General features: G+C 41.3%; 1 protein-coding gene across 1 annotated transcript in view; it reads left to right on the top strand.

The window, feature by feature from the left end:
• LOC116089332 overlaps positions 1–21,192 on the top strand; it is a 119,291-nt gene extending 98,099 nt beyond the window's left edge. The window contains exons 9-13 of the mRNA XM_031368944.1: positions 5,669–5,826; positions 8,026–8,068; positions 9,852–10,038; positions 18,855–18,990; positions 20,827–21,192. Coding sequence (XP_031224804.1) covers positions 5,669–5,826; positions 8,026–8,068; positions 9,852–10,038; positions 18,855–18,990; positions 20,827–20,926 — 624 coding nt within the window. The 3' untranslated portion in view covers positions 20,927–21,192. The remainder of the gene's footprint in view (positions 1–5,668; positions 5,827–8,025; positions 8,069–9,851; positions 10,039–18,854; positions 18,991–20,826) is intronic.
• The last annotated feature ends 461 nt before the right edge of the window (positions 21,193–21,653 follow it).

Here is a 21,653-nt window from a genome sequence, read left to right as displayed (position 1 = left end):
TTTCCTCCCCAACTTGCTTCTTGGTCATGATGTTTTGTGCAGGAATAGAAACCCTGACTAAGACAGCAAGAGTCAGGGGAAAGCCCTGGAGAAGCTGCATTTAACACTAGAGAATGTTTCATGGCCACAGAGTAGAAAAAGACAGCATTATTTAGGCTCTTTCAAACATCCACAAGACTCAGGATTGTCATATTAAACTATCAAAAGGCTGAAACAGAGAAGCTAAGTCCTCACATATAACTGGTTGACTTCTGTTTCTAGAATCCTGGAATGTAGTGTCAGAGCCTTTTGGTTGTGAGTTGTAGCCCACACTTTGGAAGGCAGAGGTTCAGCACTAAGATCTAGATGAGCCAAATGTCAAGGACTTGAGCAAATTTACTGTCAAGAAGGAATCATGGGACTGGGGTGAAGACTTCAAAAGGGAAACAGAACTCCTCTTTCATGTTATCAACTCATTTTGCAAAAGGCAAAAAAAAAGAAAAGAAAAGAAAAAAAATCTAAAAACAGAGGGCACAGAGTCATGGTTTTTATGCTCAAAGAGGTGGAGTAACCCATCAATCATGTCTGTAGATAAACATCGGAACCCACTGCAAACTAGAACAGGGCTAAGACATTTCTTTTCCAGCAAGGGCACAATGGTTAACCAATAATTACAGGGAATTGAAACATTAGCCTTGGGAAGAAATCCAACAGTCAGAGAACAAGGCCAGTAAAGGGAGCAGAAAGGAGTCGGCATGAGCAAGAGAGTACGTGCTGCTCAGTGAAAGAGAGCTTGCTTAGTGTTTACAGGACAAGCTCCTAAACTGTGAAAAATGAATGAATGAATGAATGAACAAATGAATGAATGAGTGAGATGCCTAATCATAAATTAGTCTAACACTAACATTCACTTAGGGCTTGAGTACCAAACGTAATGGCTAGCAGACGATACAGGAACCACAGACTGGTGGAGGAATGGATGGGGAAAGAAACGTTATCAGTGCTCAGGTTGTTAATCCAGGCTTGTGAGAGATAGGGCTTGGCAAGGCCCCAGAAGTTACCCCCTGTGAATGGCTCAGCAGTAAAGGCTTGGTTCTCTGAGGTGGAATCAGCCTCAGGAGGATCAAAGTAGTCTAGTATTAGGTGGCCACACCAGACATACAAGGCTTATAGGAAAAGGCTTATAGTCAGGATTCTGCACTCGATGCTTCACGCATCCACTAGAGTCCTTGGAATGTATGCTCTGAGGATAAGCAAGCACTATTGTGTATTGAGTTTAGATATGACCGTTTAAGACAAGCATTTCATCTAAGAGCTTATGATGCAGACTCCTGTGTTGTGTGCCCTTAGCTTTCAGGCTGTTAAACCCACTGCACTCTTTCATAAGCATTTTTATTTTCAATAGTGTCGGTATTAAGACAGGGTCTTCCTACACACCTCAGGTTTTCCTTCTAATCCCTATATAGTCTAGACTTACCTCAAACTTTTCTAATCTTGTCTTCATGCCCTGAGCACCAATATTTGTGGTATATTCCTCCATACCCAGTTTTTCATTCTTCTTCTCTTTTTTTGTAATGGTAAGTATTGCATGGTACTAGTTATCCTCTAAGGATGGTTTAGGAGCCAAGAAAAATAGTAACAAATGAGCAATTCAATTGGGAACATAAATTTCTCCTCAAAGCTATAGAGCTTGGGTAGCCCCAACTCAAATACTGTTGGCAAACCTCCCCTTTGGCTAACTTTCCAGAAGAAACCTGTTTTTCTGGGCGCAGCATCAGGATTTGTCCAATGACAAGCTCCTTTCGCTGTAAGGGCTCCCAGGGCCTCCTGGGGTCTGGAATCTCGCTGCTGCCAGGAAATACCATGGTGCATTCAGCACGGATTCCTCACACTACAAACCTGATTCCTAACTCCAGGCAAACTGAAAAAGAAAGCACAAAATTCTTTGTTGATGTCTCCACATCTGCAGCCAGGGATTCCTGTGAAAACAGGCAGAGCCACAGCTCTGTGGAAAGATGAACAACCTTATGGGTTCACTTCTGTTGAAAAAGGGTGTGGCTGGCAATTTAGAGGCAATCAAATGGCCTTCATGTGCTTTTTTTGTTGTTGTTTTGTTTTGTTTTGTTTTTCCTACCAAAATAAGAACAAGAGTCAAGAAGCTTCAACTGGGAAACTCATCACTGATAAACAAGGGTATGATTTTCTTGCCCTTTTAGCTTTCTGATTTCTGCCATTTCTATTTAGTCTTGCCTGCTTGGAGACGAAAGACGAAACCACAAATAAACAAATAAGTACATAAGTAAATAAATAAATAAACACATAGATACACAAATAGTGTCAAATAATGTAAAAAGGAGCTTGTAGTTCCTCAAGAGTCAGGTCCTCTGTTTGTCCAGGACACGGTGATGGCAAGAGGCACAGTGATGAAATCCTTCCCCATCCCCTTCTTCCTTCTCACCACTCTCTTTCCTGCTTTCCTGACCGGTCATATGCATCTTCTCATGGCCATCAAAGAGTGATGAAGTTAGTTGCTGGCAGGGAAAAGGTGCTCCAAAGTGCTACCTAGAGATAAAGGGTGCTCAGCGTCATTAACGAAGCTCCGAAGGGTGGTAGTCCTCAGCGTTGCTCCATCGCTCCAGTGTTGTACCTTCTCCGCTCGCTCTCCATTTTAGTCACCCTTTCAGGAGATGTTTCCCTTTAAGACCAGATTTGTCTTGTCTCTTGTTTTCTTCGGTCAGGATGATCTTTTTCTCATGGTTAAAGATGCCTTTCCCTGCCTCCTTATAGGTCTTTGGATTTTCAGGGTTGTACCTCCAGACAAAATAAAACATATATACAGTGTCCTCAGTTTTTGTGGGGTTTTTGTTTGTTTGATTTTTTTTTTAAGACTTGAAGATCTGACAACCACAAATTTTTATCAGGTTCAAAGCAAAATTTTGACCAAAACAAAAAACTCAAAGGCGTCTGTAGGTAGGTAGGCTTATTTTAGTAGAGACTTTCACAAACACATAAATGTCCTTGTCTTCATTCTTCTGCATTTAAAAAAAAAAAATCTATTTTAGAAGTGTGTTCACTCTAAGTTGCAATTTATCCTCATTGTTACTTGGTGTTCCTCTTTTCTCAACAGTCTGACCTTTGGAATTCATCCTGTAAAAAATATTATTTCCATGAGAGAAACCGCCAACATTATCCAAGGACCTCTGGCACAAACAGTCCGAGTTCCTTTATTCTCAACCTACAGCCTTTGGACATCACTAAACAATTCCTATTTAAATCCCTCAGCATAGGTGCTATTTTAATCAATCCTGCACACAGGCAGTCGCTGAACCTGTGAACTGGCTCAGGAATAGAAAGCCCTGCCAGAGGATTTCTGTGCCTTGGACAAAAGAACAGAAAGTTGTGGCAAACGCAGCCTTGAAGAATTTTTCATTGCTCCATCTGAGCTAAGAGGGACTTTTGGCAGAGCTGTAGGGAAGGGATCAAATAGAGCCAATTTAATACTCATTGCCAAGCTAAAAGACTGAATGTTGCTTAAGGAAGTCAGTTTTCAGACTTGACAGTAAAGTGCAAGCTGGATTTTAATTGTCCTTCATCTCTAGAAACTATTTGATTGGTGAGAGCGGCACCACAGCAACCTTAGGATTAGAGTGTGTGGGGTTTCTTTTTCAACATCTGGATCTCACCTGATGTTGAGAGGGACTTAATGCCTGAGAGGGACTTAATGTTCTTGTACCAGTGAAATCGAGGTAAAAGGCTAGACACAGAGAGGTTAGCTGCAGGAGAAGCCACACCTGCTGCAATGCCCTGTGACCAGAGTGTCACCGCAGCTGCTACCAGGGACACAGAAGGCTCATCAGTAGGGGACATGAGGCAGCAGCTGAGATTAGTAAAAATGCCACCTTGGCCATGAGGCATAGCATCTAGGAGAAAGTCGCCCTGGTGTTAAGATCCCGTCCATTAACTTGTCCATTTTTCTCATGCACTTGTGACAAGCAAGCAGGGAAGGCCTCTTAAATGACTAGAGGCTCTCATCCTGGTTCTGAAGTGTGCTGTGAGCAAACTTTGTTGAATTCTCCCACATCAAAGGGTGGGGAAGGGTCCTGACATTCCCTGAGTCATCAAGCAATGCTGACACAAAGACCAGAATCCCCTTGTCTGCAAAATAGGTCCACACAAGACCGAGTGGATATTTGCTTTCAGCAAATGAACACCTAAGATCCTCAGGTCTCATTTCTACTTCTAATTGAACTTTGAAATGTCCCTGGAAGTATAACTATGTAACCAAAATGTTGAATAACACGTTCATTGAATATTGATTCCAAAATTCAACAGTCCTTCATATCCCAGTGATCCATGAAGGCAGATGTCTGTCTTCGGATGTCTGCATTTGACAGATACAGTGTGGAAAGCCACTGATGGAAGACAGGGATCATATTCTGTGTCTACGCCATCCCTGTAACACTGGGGCATGTGACTGAATCTAATAATCTTCCTCTAAAAAGGTGTTGTGAAGACTGAAGCATCGTCTTTGAAAGCATCACAGAAGTATGAGGTAACACCGGTAGTTGAAGAATAACCTTGCATTTATTCACCTCTAGGCCCAAAGCACGTATACAAATATGCATAGAAGTGCTACTCAAAATATCCCCACACCAGAAAAAAAGTCTGTCAACTTATGCATGGAGAAACAAAATGTGACATCTCCTACAATAGAATGTCATCCAGTCTTTAAAAAGAATGAAGTGCTAATTCCTGCTTCAACTTAGTCATTTCAAGATATCACACTAAGGGGAAAAATCACAAGTCACATAGTTCCACTAATATTAAACATCCAAGAATGTCAGATGCATAATGACCAAAACAAGTCTGATTATCTGTGATTTGGGAAACGGTAGCAACTCATAGAAAATAAACTGAAAGGAAACTTAGAGGTTAATGGGAATAGTCTGAAACTGGATTACAATGGTGGTTTCTTATCTCCATAAGTTTACTAAAGAGTAATGTCCATGTAACTACACAGTGAGTGAAGTCATGCTGTGTAAGTTACATCACCATGCAGAGGTGGTAAAAACAGATATGACTAATGATGAGAAAAATTTGAGAAAGAACTAGAAAATAAACAAAATCAAAACAATTTACTTGTAAAGCTATTTTAGTTTTACATTAATATTATAGTATGCTAAAATGCTGTCCTTTATAGAAAGAATATTCTTTAGTGTTTTTGTACTACTGTCTGATGATAGGAAATGATAAAGATAATTGTTTCGTGAGCATTTGTCAATTCAGTGAATGGATGGAAACAATTTAGCGGGGGACTTGACACACAATAAAAATGGAACTGATGATGTAGGTGCTCTCCAGAGATGCCAAGTCAAGGTATACTGTGTAGTACAGGTTTCTTTTGATGTCCTGTTTTTGTGAAAGGAAAGCTGGCATTAATAGTACTTTCCCAAATGGGCATAAATAAAGCTCATATTAAGAACAACTATTCAAAAGATGTTTAAAAATTACATACAGGTAACTTGGAATACTCTATCATATTTAAGTAGAATATAACCTGCAAAGTGTGTTGTGCTTTCTTTTCATCTTAAAGGAAAAAAATAATCAATTTAAAATAACCATTGTGGTATTCATTCCTTTCTTTTTCATTTTCTCCATTAACTGATCATATCTTCTTTATCAATTATAGGATGAAGGGAAGTGGCCACCTCTAGACATAATAAAACTAGAAGGAGCAGAAGTTGATATTGACAACAGCTTGGGGAAACCATTTGTATTTAACTGTATGCCTCAGTCTGGAAGTAGAATATTCTGCCTCTGTGCAACCTCAAACCAAGAGATGAAGAGGTAACTCAGTAATTTCCTACCTATCTGGTTCTATTTCGGGGGGGGGGGGTGTTTCATAAGGAGTAGACTTGCATATTCTTGGAGGCAGAAATAAAAAAATTACAAAAAAGTGGTAGTGTATATTGTATTAAGTACAGTAAGTTTAAGATGTTGTTTTTTCCAAAGAATATGAACATAATCTGTTAACATGATACTACAACTCTCCTTCCTTTCTTTAAAAACATGAAAATTCAATAATACCACAGCTCCTTAACTGTGCACACCTCTCATTCCTAACAAATAGCCAGATGTATGTATTGTAATAGATAGTTAGTGGTATAAACTAATGAAGCCTGATATGCAACAACACACTATAGTGAGATGAGCTAAATGCATGAAGAAGATAAAACAATAGGGCTTTGAGTGGCAAAGACTCTGTTAACATTGTATGAGCACACAGTTCCACAGAGAGTGTTTCAGCATTCTATGAAGGTAACAATAGGTTCTGACCATTAGATATACACTGTGCATGTCTCCCTGAGGAAATGGAGCTCACTGGACATTTCTGTGAGCCAAGTGAAAGCTGTAATGAAGGAACTGACCAGCTAAAGTGAGGGGTAGAACAGTGTGCAGAACAGAAAGTCAATAGAGAAGGCAGTGTGCCAACATGTCTAGACTAAATGAATGCCTCCTTCTGCCAGCTCCAACCTTACAGGGAGTACTAGGTCAGAAACATCTGGGGTAAAAAAAGTATCCTGTCACTATTTGTGGAATATTGTATATTTAAGTAAATATACAGCAAAGGACTACCAGGATAGTATGATATGAACAGCATTTATTTATATCTAACATGCCTAGGCTGCATTTTAACATTTTTGTGGACTATTTTTATAATGAAGAGCCCATCTTTGGCCCCAAAAGCATATAAATGGGAAACATTGTGGAAGAGGGCGGGTGGAAAGAATTGAAGAGCCAGACGTTCAGGGAGTTTGCTGTATAATTGTGTCTCCTAGTAACTTCAGAAGATGCACGCACAAAGTCTCACCAACATGGCTGCGCAAATGTGAGCTGAACAAACAAGGGTGATAGCAATAAGACATGCTACCGTAGGGGTGAGAAGGATCAAAAAGGCCTCAGCCTTGCATAGGACTGTGGGTAGCTAAAAGTACTGAGTACGAGAAACAGACTTCCCTGGAGAAAACCAGTGCCAAGCAGCAAGCACTGAAAACGTGCACGCATGCTACATCATATGGACTGAACCGGTTACATTTGAGAACATACGTATATATGTATGAATATGTGCATATACGTATCCATGTATATGTGTTTACATACACACATATACATTCATGCAATAACAATTAGCGATAGAAAGAGGCCATGAATTTGAAAGAGAGCAGTCCGTGGTTTGGAGGGAGAAAGAAAAAAAGTAAATAAACAAAAACTCACTACCAAGTTGGAACTAACGTGGTAGGGCAGTTGTTCTTTTGGATACACAATGAACGTTGACAAGCATCACAGAAGACACATGGCACACCAGCTGAGAACAGGCAGTGAGGGCTTGTAAACAAGGGAACGAGGGAGTTATTTATGGACAAGGGTCGCATCCAGAAGAAGAAACGCAGCAGAGGAGAGCAAGGGAAACACACAGCGCTTGAGGAGAACAGTGAACAATGTGCTCTGATTGGAAGTTGGGGAGTGGGAAAGAAAACTGGAAAACTGGAAAAGGTTAGCAGGCTGGGGTGGAGTCAATCTGCCAATGCCAGGCTAAGGAGAGAGACTGGAGAGCTCAGGCCTCCGGATGTAACACCATAGGCATACCAATGAAGCCAGTGTCTAAAGAGCACACTAGACGGGGCTCGAGACCATGGCCATTCACCGGTATTTCCATACTCTAGTAGGTAGTACCTGATAGTGTAGCCATGCTGTTGTTAACAAATGCCAAACCTTAGAAATAGGGAATTAACTTTCTCTCAGGAATTGATCAAATGACAGTAATGGAGGAATACCATGAAATTTACTTTAAATATGCCTAATGGGAAAAGGTTTTACGGCATACTAAATTTAAACTTACAAGAATGAACGGTTACCTTCCCCCAGGAGGGGCGACATACATCTGAGGCTCAGGACTGCTCTGCCCAAAGGGCAGGGTACGCAGTAGCGAGCCCCTCCCTGTGACACAGTCCCCTATGGATTGCCCCTCTCTGTTTACTCTTTTAGATGGCTTGAAGCAATGCAGAAAGCAGCCCGTCCTATCCGCCAGGTAAGGTTTCCTGGGTTCCCCTTCTCTGCTTTCGATTCGTTTTCTTCCAGAGGAGAAAAGAGCAGGGTAGATGTCATGCAGCCCCGTGGGTGATAACTTAGATCTGTTCTAAATGCTGGCAAAAGAATTGGCATCAAATGGGTTTCCCTCGGTTCCAAGAAAGGAGCATTCAACCCTGCTGTTCTTTGTATTTTCAGGGGTTTTTATGAGATTCCCTCCCATAAGACTTGGGGTGGAGTCACAAGATGGATTGTAATTTCTGATTCCCCTGGAGCCATGCAGTAGCCCACAGTAGTAAGAAAATGATGGCGCTGTTTGTTTGCGCTCTGGGCATCTCCAGGATGTCTTAGGATGCTGCTGCTGTCAGAGAGCCAGTGTGCTGCATCCAGAGACTCAGTGATTCATCTTTGTTCTGTAGACAAGTTAGCCACTTTGCACTTTTCTTCCACGTTCGTGATCCCCAACTTTGGAACAATATCACTCTGTTAGGTTTTTTTTTTTTTTTTTACTTATAAAATGTTAGATGACTTTACTACATCATCAGGCAAGCCATCACTTCTGACCGGGTAGCCCTCTTTCTGAGTTTGTACCGTAACATGGAGATCACTCTCTCAATGCCCAACTGTTTCAGTTTTGCACTGTGGATGTAATGATTTGTGTGATTTGTAATGTGAAGTTAGAGATATTATTTAATACGATTGTTCCTTCGTAAGATGGCATGTACTTATTACCACACTACACATTTTGAGTGTATACATTAGCAGAAATTCAGGGTGGAGTTTGGGTGTCCTTGCCTTGTAAACTGTCCTTTAAGAACAATCTCAAGCATTGTCATATAATGAACAGCAGGACTTGTGTTCCATGTTACCGGGAACGTAGCATTCAACACACTCACCCGTCCCTCCAACGCACCACCTTAATGAGCCTGGATACTTTTAAGAGGCATCTATTCTGCTAATGCACTCAGAGTGTCTGCAGCAAGTGAAAAAAAAAAAAAAATGAACGGCCAAACCCCCAGCAGGCTCCCACTTCACAGCACAGAATCCAGCAAGGTCTGCACTCTGCTAGCTTTTCACTGCCTTGTTAAAAAATGAAAGGGCCAAAACCAAAACAGAACAAAAAGAAACTGGCAAGCACAGGCTGGTTCTGATGAAGAGATAAAGCGAGGTGCCTCTGGCCATGGGTCAGAGTTCTCAGAAAAGGGCCTGCTTCCCAGGCCTGCGGACCGAGGGCTGCCCTCCAGGTTAGAGGGTCTTCATTTATCATCAGCCTTCCACCTCAGTGACCATGAGAGCCCAAGGCTGGAGCTGGCCTAGAGCAGTTAATTTGTCCTATTGTACAAGTGGGGGTTCAGATAAAGAAAGGCACGGACCAGGGGCTGCTATCATTCATAGTGGACTTACCAGGAGCTGGGCCTTGAAGAACAATCTCTGTGATGTGAGAAGCCACACTTCGGGCTAGCACTTAATAAACAGACACATTAATAACTCTTTATAGCGGTACCTATGCCCATTGGCTCCCTAGTACCCAATCTTCTACTTTTCAGTTGATACTCTTTTGATTTCTTCAGAATACAATAGAAGCCAAAGAAAAGAGGGAGTTATCTATAAGCAAGGGCTTAATTTGGCCAGTTACTCGAGCAGCGAGATTGTATTAGCAGTAGAAACATTTGGGGCAGTGGCTCCCTAATGCTAAACAAATCTTAGCCCGTGTCACTGTTGCGTGGGTCAAAGGCATCTGGTACATGATGATTACTTACATAATCCTTATGCTACACCTACAGAACCATGTCTGGGAAGATGTCACGGTGCACAACAGTAGCCTGCCACCTCTCGCTATCAAACACCCTGAGTGCCTGGGCCTTCTGCACCAGCTGGAGAGAAGCCCGGATGTGTGGATCCAACACTATTGCATCCTGAAGGATGGTTGCTTGTACTTCTATGCTAGCATTCGCTCTACTCAGGCATCAGGTAAGGAATCAACATGACTTGAAAATCTTGCAATTACAATAACGGCAAGTATGCCTTACCGTTTTGCTGAACCTTTGTAAGCTCCTGTAACACTGTTTCACCTAAGACAGTTCATGGATACCCTGCAGAAGATACGTGGCTGGATAGCTACTGTTCTATTGGCAGAGGAGAAGAGCAGCTGCAGAGGCCACACAGCACAGAGGCTAGAAGTGGAGGAGTAAGCAACCTACTGAGGTCCAAACAGCCAGGCTAACCCTGAAGCCAGTGGCCTTAATGCCTCACACTTTAAAATCTAGAACTTAAAACACAAACGTATTCCTTTGGTCACCAATGGCTTACAAAAGGAATGCTCATCATTTTCTTGGGTTGAAACATCATCCTTTCCTCAAAGTCTTCTTAATTGGATGTTGGCAGTCTGCTTTTTGTGGTCAGTTTGCTCGACTTACCACAGTTTACTTTTCTTGCTTATAAAACAGAAGTAGCAGGTGACTGGTGTACAAGAGTGCTGTGAAGACGGAGATATTGTGACTGGAATAATATTAGCTCTACATTTAGTGGCCTGAGCATAAAAAGCTACTCTCATACATATTTCCCTCATTTATCATAGATTTTTTTTACATTCTTATAAGGTTATATATGTATACATATACATATATACTTTTTAAAGGATATATATACTATTTTAAGGATATATATATACTAATTTAAAGAATATAGATAGAAAAAGATCATATGAGTAATAAAATAATACCTGAAATCTAGACAAGAGCATTCTTGAATTTTAAAAATTATTAACTTAGTATTTTAAATTTTTAATTGAAATATAATTATATGACTTCCCCTTTCTTTTCCTTCCAACCCCTCCCATGACTCTCTCATTTCCTCTTAAATTCATGGTCTTTTCTTCTTTAATTGTTGTTACACACACACACACACACACACACACACACACACACATGCTGAGCTTGTTTAGTGGTATGAGTGTGAGTGTGTATGTGTATGTGTGTGTTGTGTGTGTGTGTGTGTGTGTGTGTGATTTCAGGGTTGACCACTTGGTACTGAGTAACCCAGCATGGGGAAGATATTTTTTCTTTTTTTTTTTTTTTTTTTTTTTTTTTTTTTTGATTTTTGTTTTTTTGGCTTTAATTTTTTCAAACCTTATTTTGTTAAATTTTTATTGGTTATTTTATTTAATTACATTTCAAATGTTATCCCCCTTCCCTGTTTCCCCTCTGAAATCCCCTCTCCCCTGTACTTCTATAAGTGTGTTCACCCCCCCACCTATCCACTCCCTCTCACATCCCTAGCATTCCCCTATGCTGGGTCATCAAGCCTCCATAGGACTAAGGGCCTCCCTTCCCATTGATGCCCGACAAGGCCATCCTCTGCTACATATGCGGCTGGAGCCATGGGCCCCTCCATGAGTACTCTTTGGTTGGTGGTTTAGTCCTTGGGACCTTCTGGTTGGTTGATATAGTTGTTCTTCCTATGGAGTTAGGAACCCCTTCATCTTCTTCAATCCTTCCCCTAACTCCTCCATTGGGGTCTCCTGTGCTCAGTCTCCTTCTAAAAACTAAAAAATTCTCTGTCAGAAAGACTCACCCTTGCACATTGGCATGTCTATGGGCATTCTCACCACTCACAGGTCCCATTTCAGCAGCTATATTATTGAGGGACTATGGGTGAAGCTTCCCCGTTATTTCTAAGAGACAGAATCTCACAGTAGAATTCCTGGTTCTCTAGCTCTTAAACTCTTCCTGCCCTCTCCTCCATGATGTTCTCTGAGCTTAAGTGTAGGAGTTTATATTACACAAGTATCTCTTAGAGCTGGGCACTCCCCAATCAATTATTCTCTGCATTTTTGACAAGTTGTGGTTCTCAGTCTGCTGCAAAGAGAATCTTCTTTGAGGAAGGCCAAGAGCTGCACTTCTCTGGAGGTGTAAGGATAAGTTTCAGGATGCCATCCATAATTTTACTGCTCTGCTAAAATGGCAGGATAAGACACCTCTTCTAAGAGCCACAACTTTCCTGACCACTGCTCTGCTAAAATGGCAGGATAAGACACCTCTTCTAAGAGCCACAATTTTCCTGACCCTGGGGAGTTGGCTAAGTTTCCAGTGCTTTCTCTTTTGTTGTGCAGGCCTAAAGTCTAGTTAGACTGCCCTGACATGAGTGACACTCTTGTAGCTTCAGGGATCTTTTGTCATACTGGTCATGATTGGAGTTTGTAGGTGTCACAACGGGGAAGAACTATTGATGACTTCCCCCCACTGGCAGCTCGCTGGCATAGCATCTCCTGGTACTATAAACCTAGCCTAGGGAGGAAGCTTTGAGGTCAGATCCAGCTCAAATCCTTCTGTCGCGTGGTCTTTTCATCAGTCAAGACTTACCTTTCGTTTCTGAAAGGCAATCAGGGAAAACAGCAATAGCCTATATTGTTTGAGGATTCTCTTGGAATCCCCTGCCCAACAACTCAAAGGAAGGTTTATCATGCCTGGTGCTCGAGTGTTTTGTTAGATGCCCTGTGGTGCTCAGGAGGAGCGTTATCTTGAAAAGTGCTGTAACTTCATTGCCTTAGTTAGGGTAATTGTTACTGTGGTGCTCCACCACAATTGTGCTCCACCATGGCCAAAAGCGAGTTGGAGAGGAAAGAGTTTATTTGCATTGCTTTTGTATTATTGGCATAATTTGTATCACTGTGCATCATTGAAGGAAGTCAGGACAAAAACTCAAACAGAACAGGAACCTGGAAGCAGGAGGTAATGCAAAGGCCATGGAGGGATGCTAATGCTTGCTCAGCCTCCCGCCTTACAGAAATCAGGACCACAACCCCAGGGATGGCACTACCATGATGAACTGGGCCCTCCCTCAACAACCACTAATTAAGAAAATGACCTACAGGTTTATCTATGGCCCAATTTTATGGAAGCATTTTTTAAATTGAGGTTCCCTCCTTTCAGATGACTTTAGTTTATATAAAGTTGACACAAAACTACCCAGCACATTCTTTAAACAAAAGTATGTATACACATACACTTATAAGTATTATGTGAAATTTTAGACAAATCTCCAAGGGTATGATTCCTTAAGCCTTTCAAACATCTTCAGTGTTATCTTTTTTTCCCCTTTCTGTACTGACCTCCCTCTACCCACCAATTAAATCTCTGCCCCATTTTCCCATCCTCTTATAATTGTTAATAAAACCAGTTAGTACTATCATATTTCCACATGAAATGTCTGCTATATGACGTCTGATACCTGAGCCACTTGATTTCTATTTTTAGCACTGACGTTCCTATTTGGCTAAGACCGGTAGACATGCCAAACGGGAAGGAAGAGTCTAGTGACAACTCCAACTGTCTTGGATGTTTAAAGAGATAGAAAGCTCACATCACGTCTTGACCCATTTTCTATCACTTGGGATGAACGGTGGGACGACTCGCCTCTTAAATCACAGTGAAGATGTTTTGTACATGACCCAGATGAAGACATAGCTATGAAGAAATAAACAGGTCTTTTCAGACTAAGAGATCTGGCTGTCTTTATGCCACCCACATTCCTGAACTTTAACGGCTGGTAATAGGATAAGGGTCAATGCAAGCAAAGCCAACAGAACTGCGGCTTCATCATTGACTTAGGATAGTATTTTAAGATACCAATATTATTACCAAGCCAATCCAAGTAATTTTCAAGAGATTACTTACATAGATATAAATGGATTTTTTAAGTCTAGATTCATAGACTGCTCCAAACTCAGAAAAAAAAAATTTTTTTTTAAGTACTTCTAAACCTCTTGGGGCTCATGAGCTATTTTGAATTCCCAGAGATACAGTAGAGGTATACATACCTTGGCAGGAACCAAGAGCTCTCTAATTCAAATTAAGATCTACTCAGCAAGAGAGATGCCATGCCTGGTACTGGAAACCTAGCTATCCTTCAGTACTATTGAAATGATTATTGGAGGAGGATCTACACACTCTAATCTAGTCCCTAACACAATCTACAGTTTTCCTTTGTGTTAGTCAGGATTCTCTAGAGGAACAGAAATCTCAGAGTCCTTACTTTTGGATTAGTGCTGTGACACAACTGCCGCCACGGCTCCCAACTTGACACCACCGCTGTGGCTCCCAACTTGACACCAGGCTGCTGGGATGACATACTGCCCTCTGTCCGAGCATCTGAGCTTTTTTAATGTTTTCTATATGCTAAGTGCTTGTAGCTGGGGTCTTCTTTAGGGCTGGCAGACATCACCTCATACTGTGTGATCCTGAATGGAGCTGTAGTTCTCTTGGCAAGGCATTTCCTCTTACAGCACTGAAAAGATTTCTGAGGACAAGGAAAAGTCAGAGATGAAAAAAAAAAAGAGTAAAGTGAGCCGGGAAACTGGAGCTATGGAAAACCATGTAGCCCTGGCCTCCAGGGAGAACTGTATTAGGCACTAACCCCACATCTCCCCATATGCTAGCTCCACTGCGCACTGGGGGAATTGGACAGACAGCCCCAGTTCCCGCAAGGTGGTCTTTACTGAAGTGTCAAGAGAGGTATTTGAGCTTTAAACAAAATGTACTCCTGGCTCTCATGTGCCCGCTCAGAGTGATAACATTTTAGAAATCACTTGGTCAAGGGCTGTTCCATAAGGCTCCTGGCCTTCTCTCCTCATTCCTTTTGATCTCTACCCGGCAAAAGCTAGAAGTAACAAATTATGACTGTCGACTGTTGTTCATTTCTAAATCACTTCAAGGTCTGTGAGCACTTCTCAGAAAGATTATTTTACAGGATTACAGTAAGCAGGGCATGCAGTGCTCACACAGTTCTTCCAGCTAACCGTGGACCGGACTCGTATTGCTTTTACTGATAAAACATAGAGACACGGACCCAGGGAAATTTCCTTAAATGAGGCGTTGGGGTAGCAGTGACAAGCTTAACTGCCATTTATTATTAGGCCCTGATACTAGAAAGATACTAGAAAAATGGTTACATGGCTTTCTTTTTTTCGCCAGAATTTCTTTTTCTTTTCTTTTTTTTTTTTTTGTGCATTCTTTTGTTAAAAAATCTATTTGGTTTTTACTATTTTATATATGTATATAGTGCATACTGGGCATACTGGTGGTCTGAATGGTATGTCTCCTCTAAGTCCCAGGCATTTGAATACTTGGTCTCCAGATATTGGCTTTTTGGGTGAGGTTAGGAGATGGAAGTTTATCACAGGGGACAGGCTTTGAGGTACAAAAGCCACCACCATTCCTGATTATCTGTTTCCTATTTGTCGTCCATGGGATAAGCTCTTAGCTTTCCTCTCCAGCCACGTGTCAATCTGCTTCCCCACTGTTGTAATCCACCCCCCTGCAACCAGAAGCCCCAAACAAACTGTTTATTCCGTGAGCTGACTTGGTCGTGGTTATTTTTTCACAGCCACAGAGAAATGACTAATACACAGACTGATCCTTTCTTACCCTTCTCCCTCCACGTGAGACCTCTCCTCTGGGGTCTCCATGCCAATTTCATGTCTTTTGGTTTGGTAACCCACTGATGTTATCCAGCAATGTCCCCATTGTCAGGGATATAGCGCCATCCATTGGAGCACATGGTGCTAAAGCACTGGAGACAATGACGTCCCATCTCAGAACAAGTCTTAGCTGCTGTTGATTTGTGAAGTGCTGTGTCCGTACAATGAGATGTCATGCTACAATGAAAAGAAATAAAGTACTAATGAATATCAGATATGTAATATGGCTGAACCTAGAAAACTCTATGTTAAGGGAAGGAGAGCAAGCATTGAGGACCAGTCACCGTGTGTGGTTCTATCAGGCGCTGCCATAGAAAGAGCAAATCCATAGAGATAAAGAGTAGGGAGGGGTGACCAGCAGCTGAGTTGTCACCTCAGATAAGGAGTGACTGTTCATGGGCTAGTGTTTCTTTCTGACAGGAGGAAAGTTATGCTGACGATTACACAAATATCATACATAAAGGAAGCCTGTTGGTTTGCACCCTCCTCATGGGGAGTTTTTGGTGAGTCAGTAATAATTCACTACCCTGTCTTACATCCCATCCACCCCTCTCTGACACCCAGTCTCAAAGAATGGTATCACCCTATTGGTAGGCACCATATCACTGAGGCTAACTAAGGTAGAAAAAAAAAAAAACTATCCATTACTGAAGTCAGTGTTTTCTTATGAGTTCCAAAATTGACTCTTTATTTTATTTTAATTGGATATTTTCTTTATTTATATTTCAAATGTTATCCCCTTTCCTGGTCCCCCCTTAAAAATTCCCTATCCCATCCTCCCTCCCCCTGTTTCTGTGAGGGTGTTCCTCCACCCACCTACCCACTCCCACCTCCCCACTTTCAGTTCCCCTACACTGGGGCATCTATCGAGCCTTCATAGGACCAAGGACCTCTCCTTCCATTGGTGAATGACAAGGCCATCCTCTGCTACATATGCAGCTGGAGCCATGTGTATTCCTTTGTTGATGGCTTAGTCCCTGGGAGTTCTGGGGGAACTGGTTGGTTGATATTGTTGTTCTTCCTGTGGGGTTGCAAACTCCTTCAACTCCTTCAGTCCTTTCTAATTCCTCTATTGGGGACCCCACACTCAGTCCAACGGTTGGCTGTGAGCATCCATCTCTGTATTTGTAAAGGCTCTGACAGGGCCTCTCAAGAGAGAGCTATATCAGGCTCTTTTCAGCATGTACTTCTTGGCATCCACAGTAGTGTCTGGGTTTGGTAACTGTATGAATGAATCCCCAAGTGGGACAGTCTCTGAATGGCCTTTCCTTCAGTCTCTGCTCTACACTTTATCTCCATATCTGCTCCTGTGAGTATTTTGTTCTCCTTCTAAGAAGGACCGAAGCACACAGTCTTTGGTCTTCCTTGTTCTTGAGCTTCAGAGTATTTGGAACTTGTGGGCTAATATATCCACTTATCAGAGAGTACATACCATACCATGTGTGTTCTTTTGCGGTTGGATTATCTCACCCAGGATGATATTTTCTAGTTCTATCCATTTGCCTAAGAATTTCATGATTTTATCACTTTTAATAGCTGACTATTAAATATCTACACTCCATTGTGTAGATGTACCACATTTTCTGTATCCATTCCTCCATTGAGGGACATCTGGGTTCTTTCTAATTCCTGGCTATTATAAATAAGGCTCCTATGAACATGGTGGAGCATGTGTCCTTATTACATGTTGGAGCATCTTCTGGGTATATGCCCAGGAGTGGTATAGCTGGGTCCTCAGGTAATACTATGTCCAATTATCTGAGGAACCACCAAACTGATTTCCAGAGTGGTTGTACCAGCTTGCAATCCCAACAGCAATGGAGAAGTGTTCCTCTTTCTCCACATCCTTGCCAGCATCTGCTGTCACCTGAGTTTTTGATTTTAGCCATTCTGACTGGTGTGAGGTGGAATCTTAGGGTTGTTCTGATATCATTTCCCTGATGACTAAGGGTGTTGAATATGTCTTTAGGTGCTTCTTGGCCATTCGATATTCCTCAGTTGCCTATAAAAAGGCAACCAACAGATTGGGAAAAGATCTTTACCATTCCTATATCCCCTAGAGGGCTAATATCCAATATATACAAAGAACTCAAGAAGTTAGACTCCAGAAAATCAAATAATCCTATTACAAAATGGGGTACAGAGCTAAACAAAGAATTTTCAACTGGACTCTTTTCAAATGAAATAAAAAAGAAAATTTGATATCACCTCTTCCATCCTCCATTTAAAAAAAATTTAAAAAGCAACTAACCCCTCTTTCACTTCTAAAGTTTAAAACCCTTCATTCTGTTTAAAGTGAAAATACCTATCTTGCTCTTATGATAGGCTGATAGGAACAATGAATTTCCAGAAGCCAGAGTCAACCCTACTCAAGTCCATGCTGATACTGCCATGTTATGGCTGCAGAGATTCTCAAGTCCATGCTCATACTGCCATGTTATGGCTGCAGAGATTCTCCCGTGGGGTGCGTGCAGTATTTTCTTGTTGGCTTTTGTAGTGAGGTGCACTGTGGCCAGTGTTGAGGTACTAAGGTAAGAGAACAAGACTACCCAGGAGGGCGAATCTCTAGATAACCAATCACCACCACTATTGAAAACAATGCCTGAGCCTCTGCATGAGATTTAGGCCACCTCACAGTAGAAGAGACAGACAAGAGTTTTTAACCTTTCAGAATCGTCTCCAAGACCGAGATCCTTACTAACCTCAAGATGGGAGCAAAATTCAGACCACGCAATATCCTTGGATTTATAGGCTCATGCGAGGAAAATTAATTTTTATAATCAGCCATCTATTCTCATTGCTAATTCGAGTTAGCATTTTAGTGTCACCCTGTGGGTTCATATTTTTAGCGGGATTTGCAGGATATAGACAAAAAGGGTGAGAGTCTGTGTGGGTTGTAAAAAACTGCCTACAGCTTCCATCCTGCTTCAGAAAGTATGTTTTAATGACTCTGCCCCAAGAAATACTATTTAATTTTCTTCTTATATGGTGCTACAGCTGTTCCTCTTTGATAATGGAAATTTTATTTCAAAACTATGTTCTTCTGGTGAAGAAGCTTATCCAAGCACAGAGCTTGAGACATAGATAAACACTGATCACTTACAAACTGAACCAAGAAGTTCGAATTCTGCTACCAGCCTTGCTACCAGATGCTAATCAGTGTGTGGCCTCTTTTGAAGTTAGCTCCTCCACCTGTGACTATGCATCTGGAGAAGCATCCCTTCACCTACTTAATATCAACACCTTCCCTGACACCTTTTTTCCCCTGTTCTCATATGCCCCTGCTTCTTTGTTCCCCTCTCCCTTGAAGGTGGCCTATACCTTCATGGATACAGTGTGAGTGAGCAGACCCACGGCTTTGAGCAACCAGTGATTGAGCTTAAACCTTCATCAGAGGAGTTCAAGATTTTCTATTTCTGTGCAGAAAATAAAACAGAAAATCAGCGGTAAGCCACGACCTCCCCACCGTCCCTCCCTCCCCTTCCTCCATCCCCTCCCTTCAGCCTTGACAAAGGCATCCCCCTATCTTCCAATTCCACTCTTAAGGGAAATCTATCCTTTCTTTTCAAGCTTCATATTTGCAATTCTGTGGGATTATTTTTCTTTCATCCCTTCTTCAGTGACTTCTCCAGAGATACTTCTTCCCTCCGAATGAAATTGTAGTAAACTGAATTCCTGCCAAAACAATGGATATCTCAAGCATCAACATTAACACACACACACACACACACACACACACACACCATTTACAGTTTGTAAATAATCTATAGGTCTTCAACCTATGTTTATTAGCACATGGCAATCATGTAAAACACAGATCTGTCACTTGGACTCTTTTTCCCCCCGTACTGTGCATGGATTTGACCATCTGTATTTGGCTGATTGTTTTATCATCAGCCACTGAAGGATAGACAAAGGACTTAGTTTGCGGTCTATTTGATCTCAGGTTGTCATTCGAAAGCCAACATTTTGTTCAAGTGGTTCTGAAATACAAAAAAAAAAAAAAAAAAAACCGATGACATCGCTAGACACAACCCAGTGAGGAAAGAGGTGCTCAGCATCAATGCTCATGTCCTCTATCTCTCACCTGCATCACAATCATCTTCCACCTGCTCCAGGCCTTTCATTACAACTACAAGGAATGGCTATGTATATATATATATATATATATCCATTATATATCCATATATATGTATATGTATATATTTATATATACATATACATATATATATTTATCCCTCAAACCTTCAAATGGACACTGAGCAAAAGACTAGGGGCACGCCTTTTCCCTCTATGTAAATGTTGCTCATGCCTCCTTTGAAAGAGGTTCTGGGGTAGGAGGGAGGTGTGTTATTGCTAAACGCGTTGCCATGGCTCTCTTCCTGGACATCTGGCAAACAGACAATGATGGTACGCATCCAGCAAGCACGCTGGAGCAAGGGTCAGTGAAACTGATCTAAGTCCCACCTGATAAAAACCTACGAGTTTCTCTAAATAGCTGGGCCTGACGGTTACATTCATAGGGCTTTTTTATTATTATTATTTTAACAATAAAAAAAAATCACTGAGCCACTAGAGAAATAGTTCAAAGCATAACAGTGGAAAGTCAAAAAATCAAAAACTAGATAGAACTTAGAGCTCCGTGTTACTCCACTTACACCTAAAGTAAGCTTAGAAAGTTATAAAAAATGACAGGCCACACCCAGAGGCCCACAGATTCATTTATTAGCGTTTCGGACACAGCCTGTTTGAGATACTGTTGGGTATCTGTTGAGATCTGTTGGGTTCCTGGTTGTTATTCCTAGTACTCTAGTAATAAAGCTCCTGCCCATAGGAACACTGTTGCATTAAAAAACTGTCCAAGAAAATGAAAGCAAGAGAAAGAAAAGAGGAATTAACTGGAGGGCTGTGTGGTTTCTAGAATTTAATAAAGAAGTCATTTTTGCTGATATGGCAGTATTTATCACATGTTTGATCAACAAATCTTAATGTTAAGTGAAAACTACAAAATACTACTAGCAATTTGAAAACCATATAACTCCATTGATCGCTACTTATGAATATCTTCTTCTCTCCTACAGCCCCCACTTTCATTACTGAGCCATCTTGGTATTTCTCCTTCTCAGTCAACCTGAAATCCACAGAGCATGTTTATTCCATTAATTCCAAACTAAATCACCAAGAGAAACAACTAGAAAATAAATTAAAGAATTCTGTCACATCTTCCCTCCCCAGGGCCTGATAGGTTTAATGATCTGTTCTGTGGTTTCTTTTTCTTGCAGCTGGATTGCAGCTTTGAAAACATCTATCAAAAAATGGCTTCCTTTGGACCAAGCTATTCAGGAGTTCATGAATCGACCTCTAGAGGAGACCAGAATGTGAAGAAACTCTAATTAAAAAGACAGATTCCACAAGGCTGCTCCCAGCATGAGGAAAGAAGTATAGCAGTTCTTTCCAGTGTTCTGAAACACTGTTGTTCAAATGAATCTACTCCTTATGTTTTAAAACGTGGAGAAACTCCCTGATATCAGTGTTCAAGTTCCGCACTTATGTCAACACCTCGGCAGCTTACATTGGCGTCAGCCTAGCCTAGTCCCCTACCTCCGGCTCTTGAAAGCATAAATAAACATGTATTTGTCTTATTTTTATCTTTCATATTCTTCATTAAATCCTTCATTCAGAACTTTGGCCGTAAGCTTCAGAGGGTATTTTTGGGCCATGAAGCAGGACATTAGAGACAAGTAAAATCATGGAAATTATGTTCCTTATAAGATGTGTGAGTATTTTGGCTAAAAGAGGCCATCTTGTTAGTCTCTCTTATGACAAACAGGCCTAATCCCTCCCCCAGGGCTTCTTAGGTGGAGTTCTTTCTCAATAATCACTAGAAGTTATTTAAAAAAAAAAAAAATCAACATAAGGAAATAGACTGAATCTAAGAGAGACATCTCAAGGACATGGACCCGATACACCATGTGATTTTCTACACAACCAAAAATTAATCAAGAGCTCACTGCTGTACACCTTGAAAGCAAAATCTGAAGAAGTAAAATGAAGCCTCGGGACTATTTCTCTGTGTAATGATCCCTAACCTATGTTGTACTGAGGAGAC

The sequence above is a fragment of the Mastomys coucha genome, unplaced genomic scaffold, assembly GCF_008632895.1.
Source record: "Mastomys coucha isolate ucsf_1 unplaced genomic scaffold, UCSF_Mcou_1 pScaffold14, whole genome shotgun sequence".
Taxonomy (NCBI): domain Eukaryota; kingdom Metazoa; phylum Chordata; class Mammalia; order Rodentia; family Muridae; genus Mastomys; species Mastomys coucha.
The sequence above is the reverse complement of the archived record's forward strand: the minus strand, read 5'-3'. Positions and strand labels throughout refer to the sequence as shown.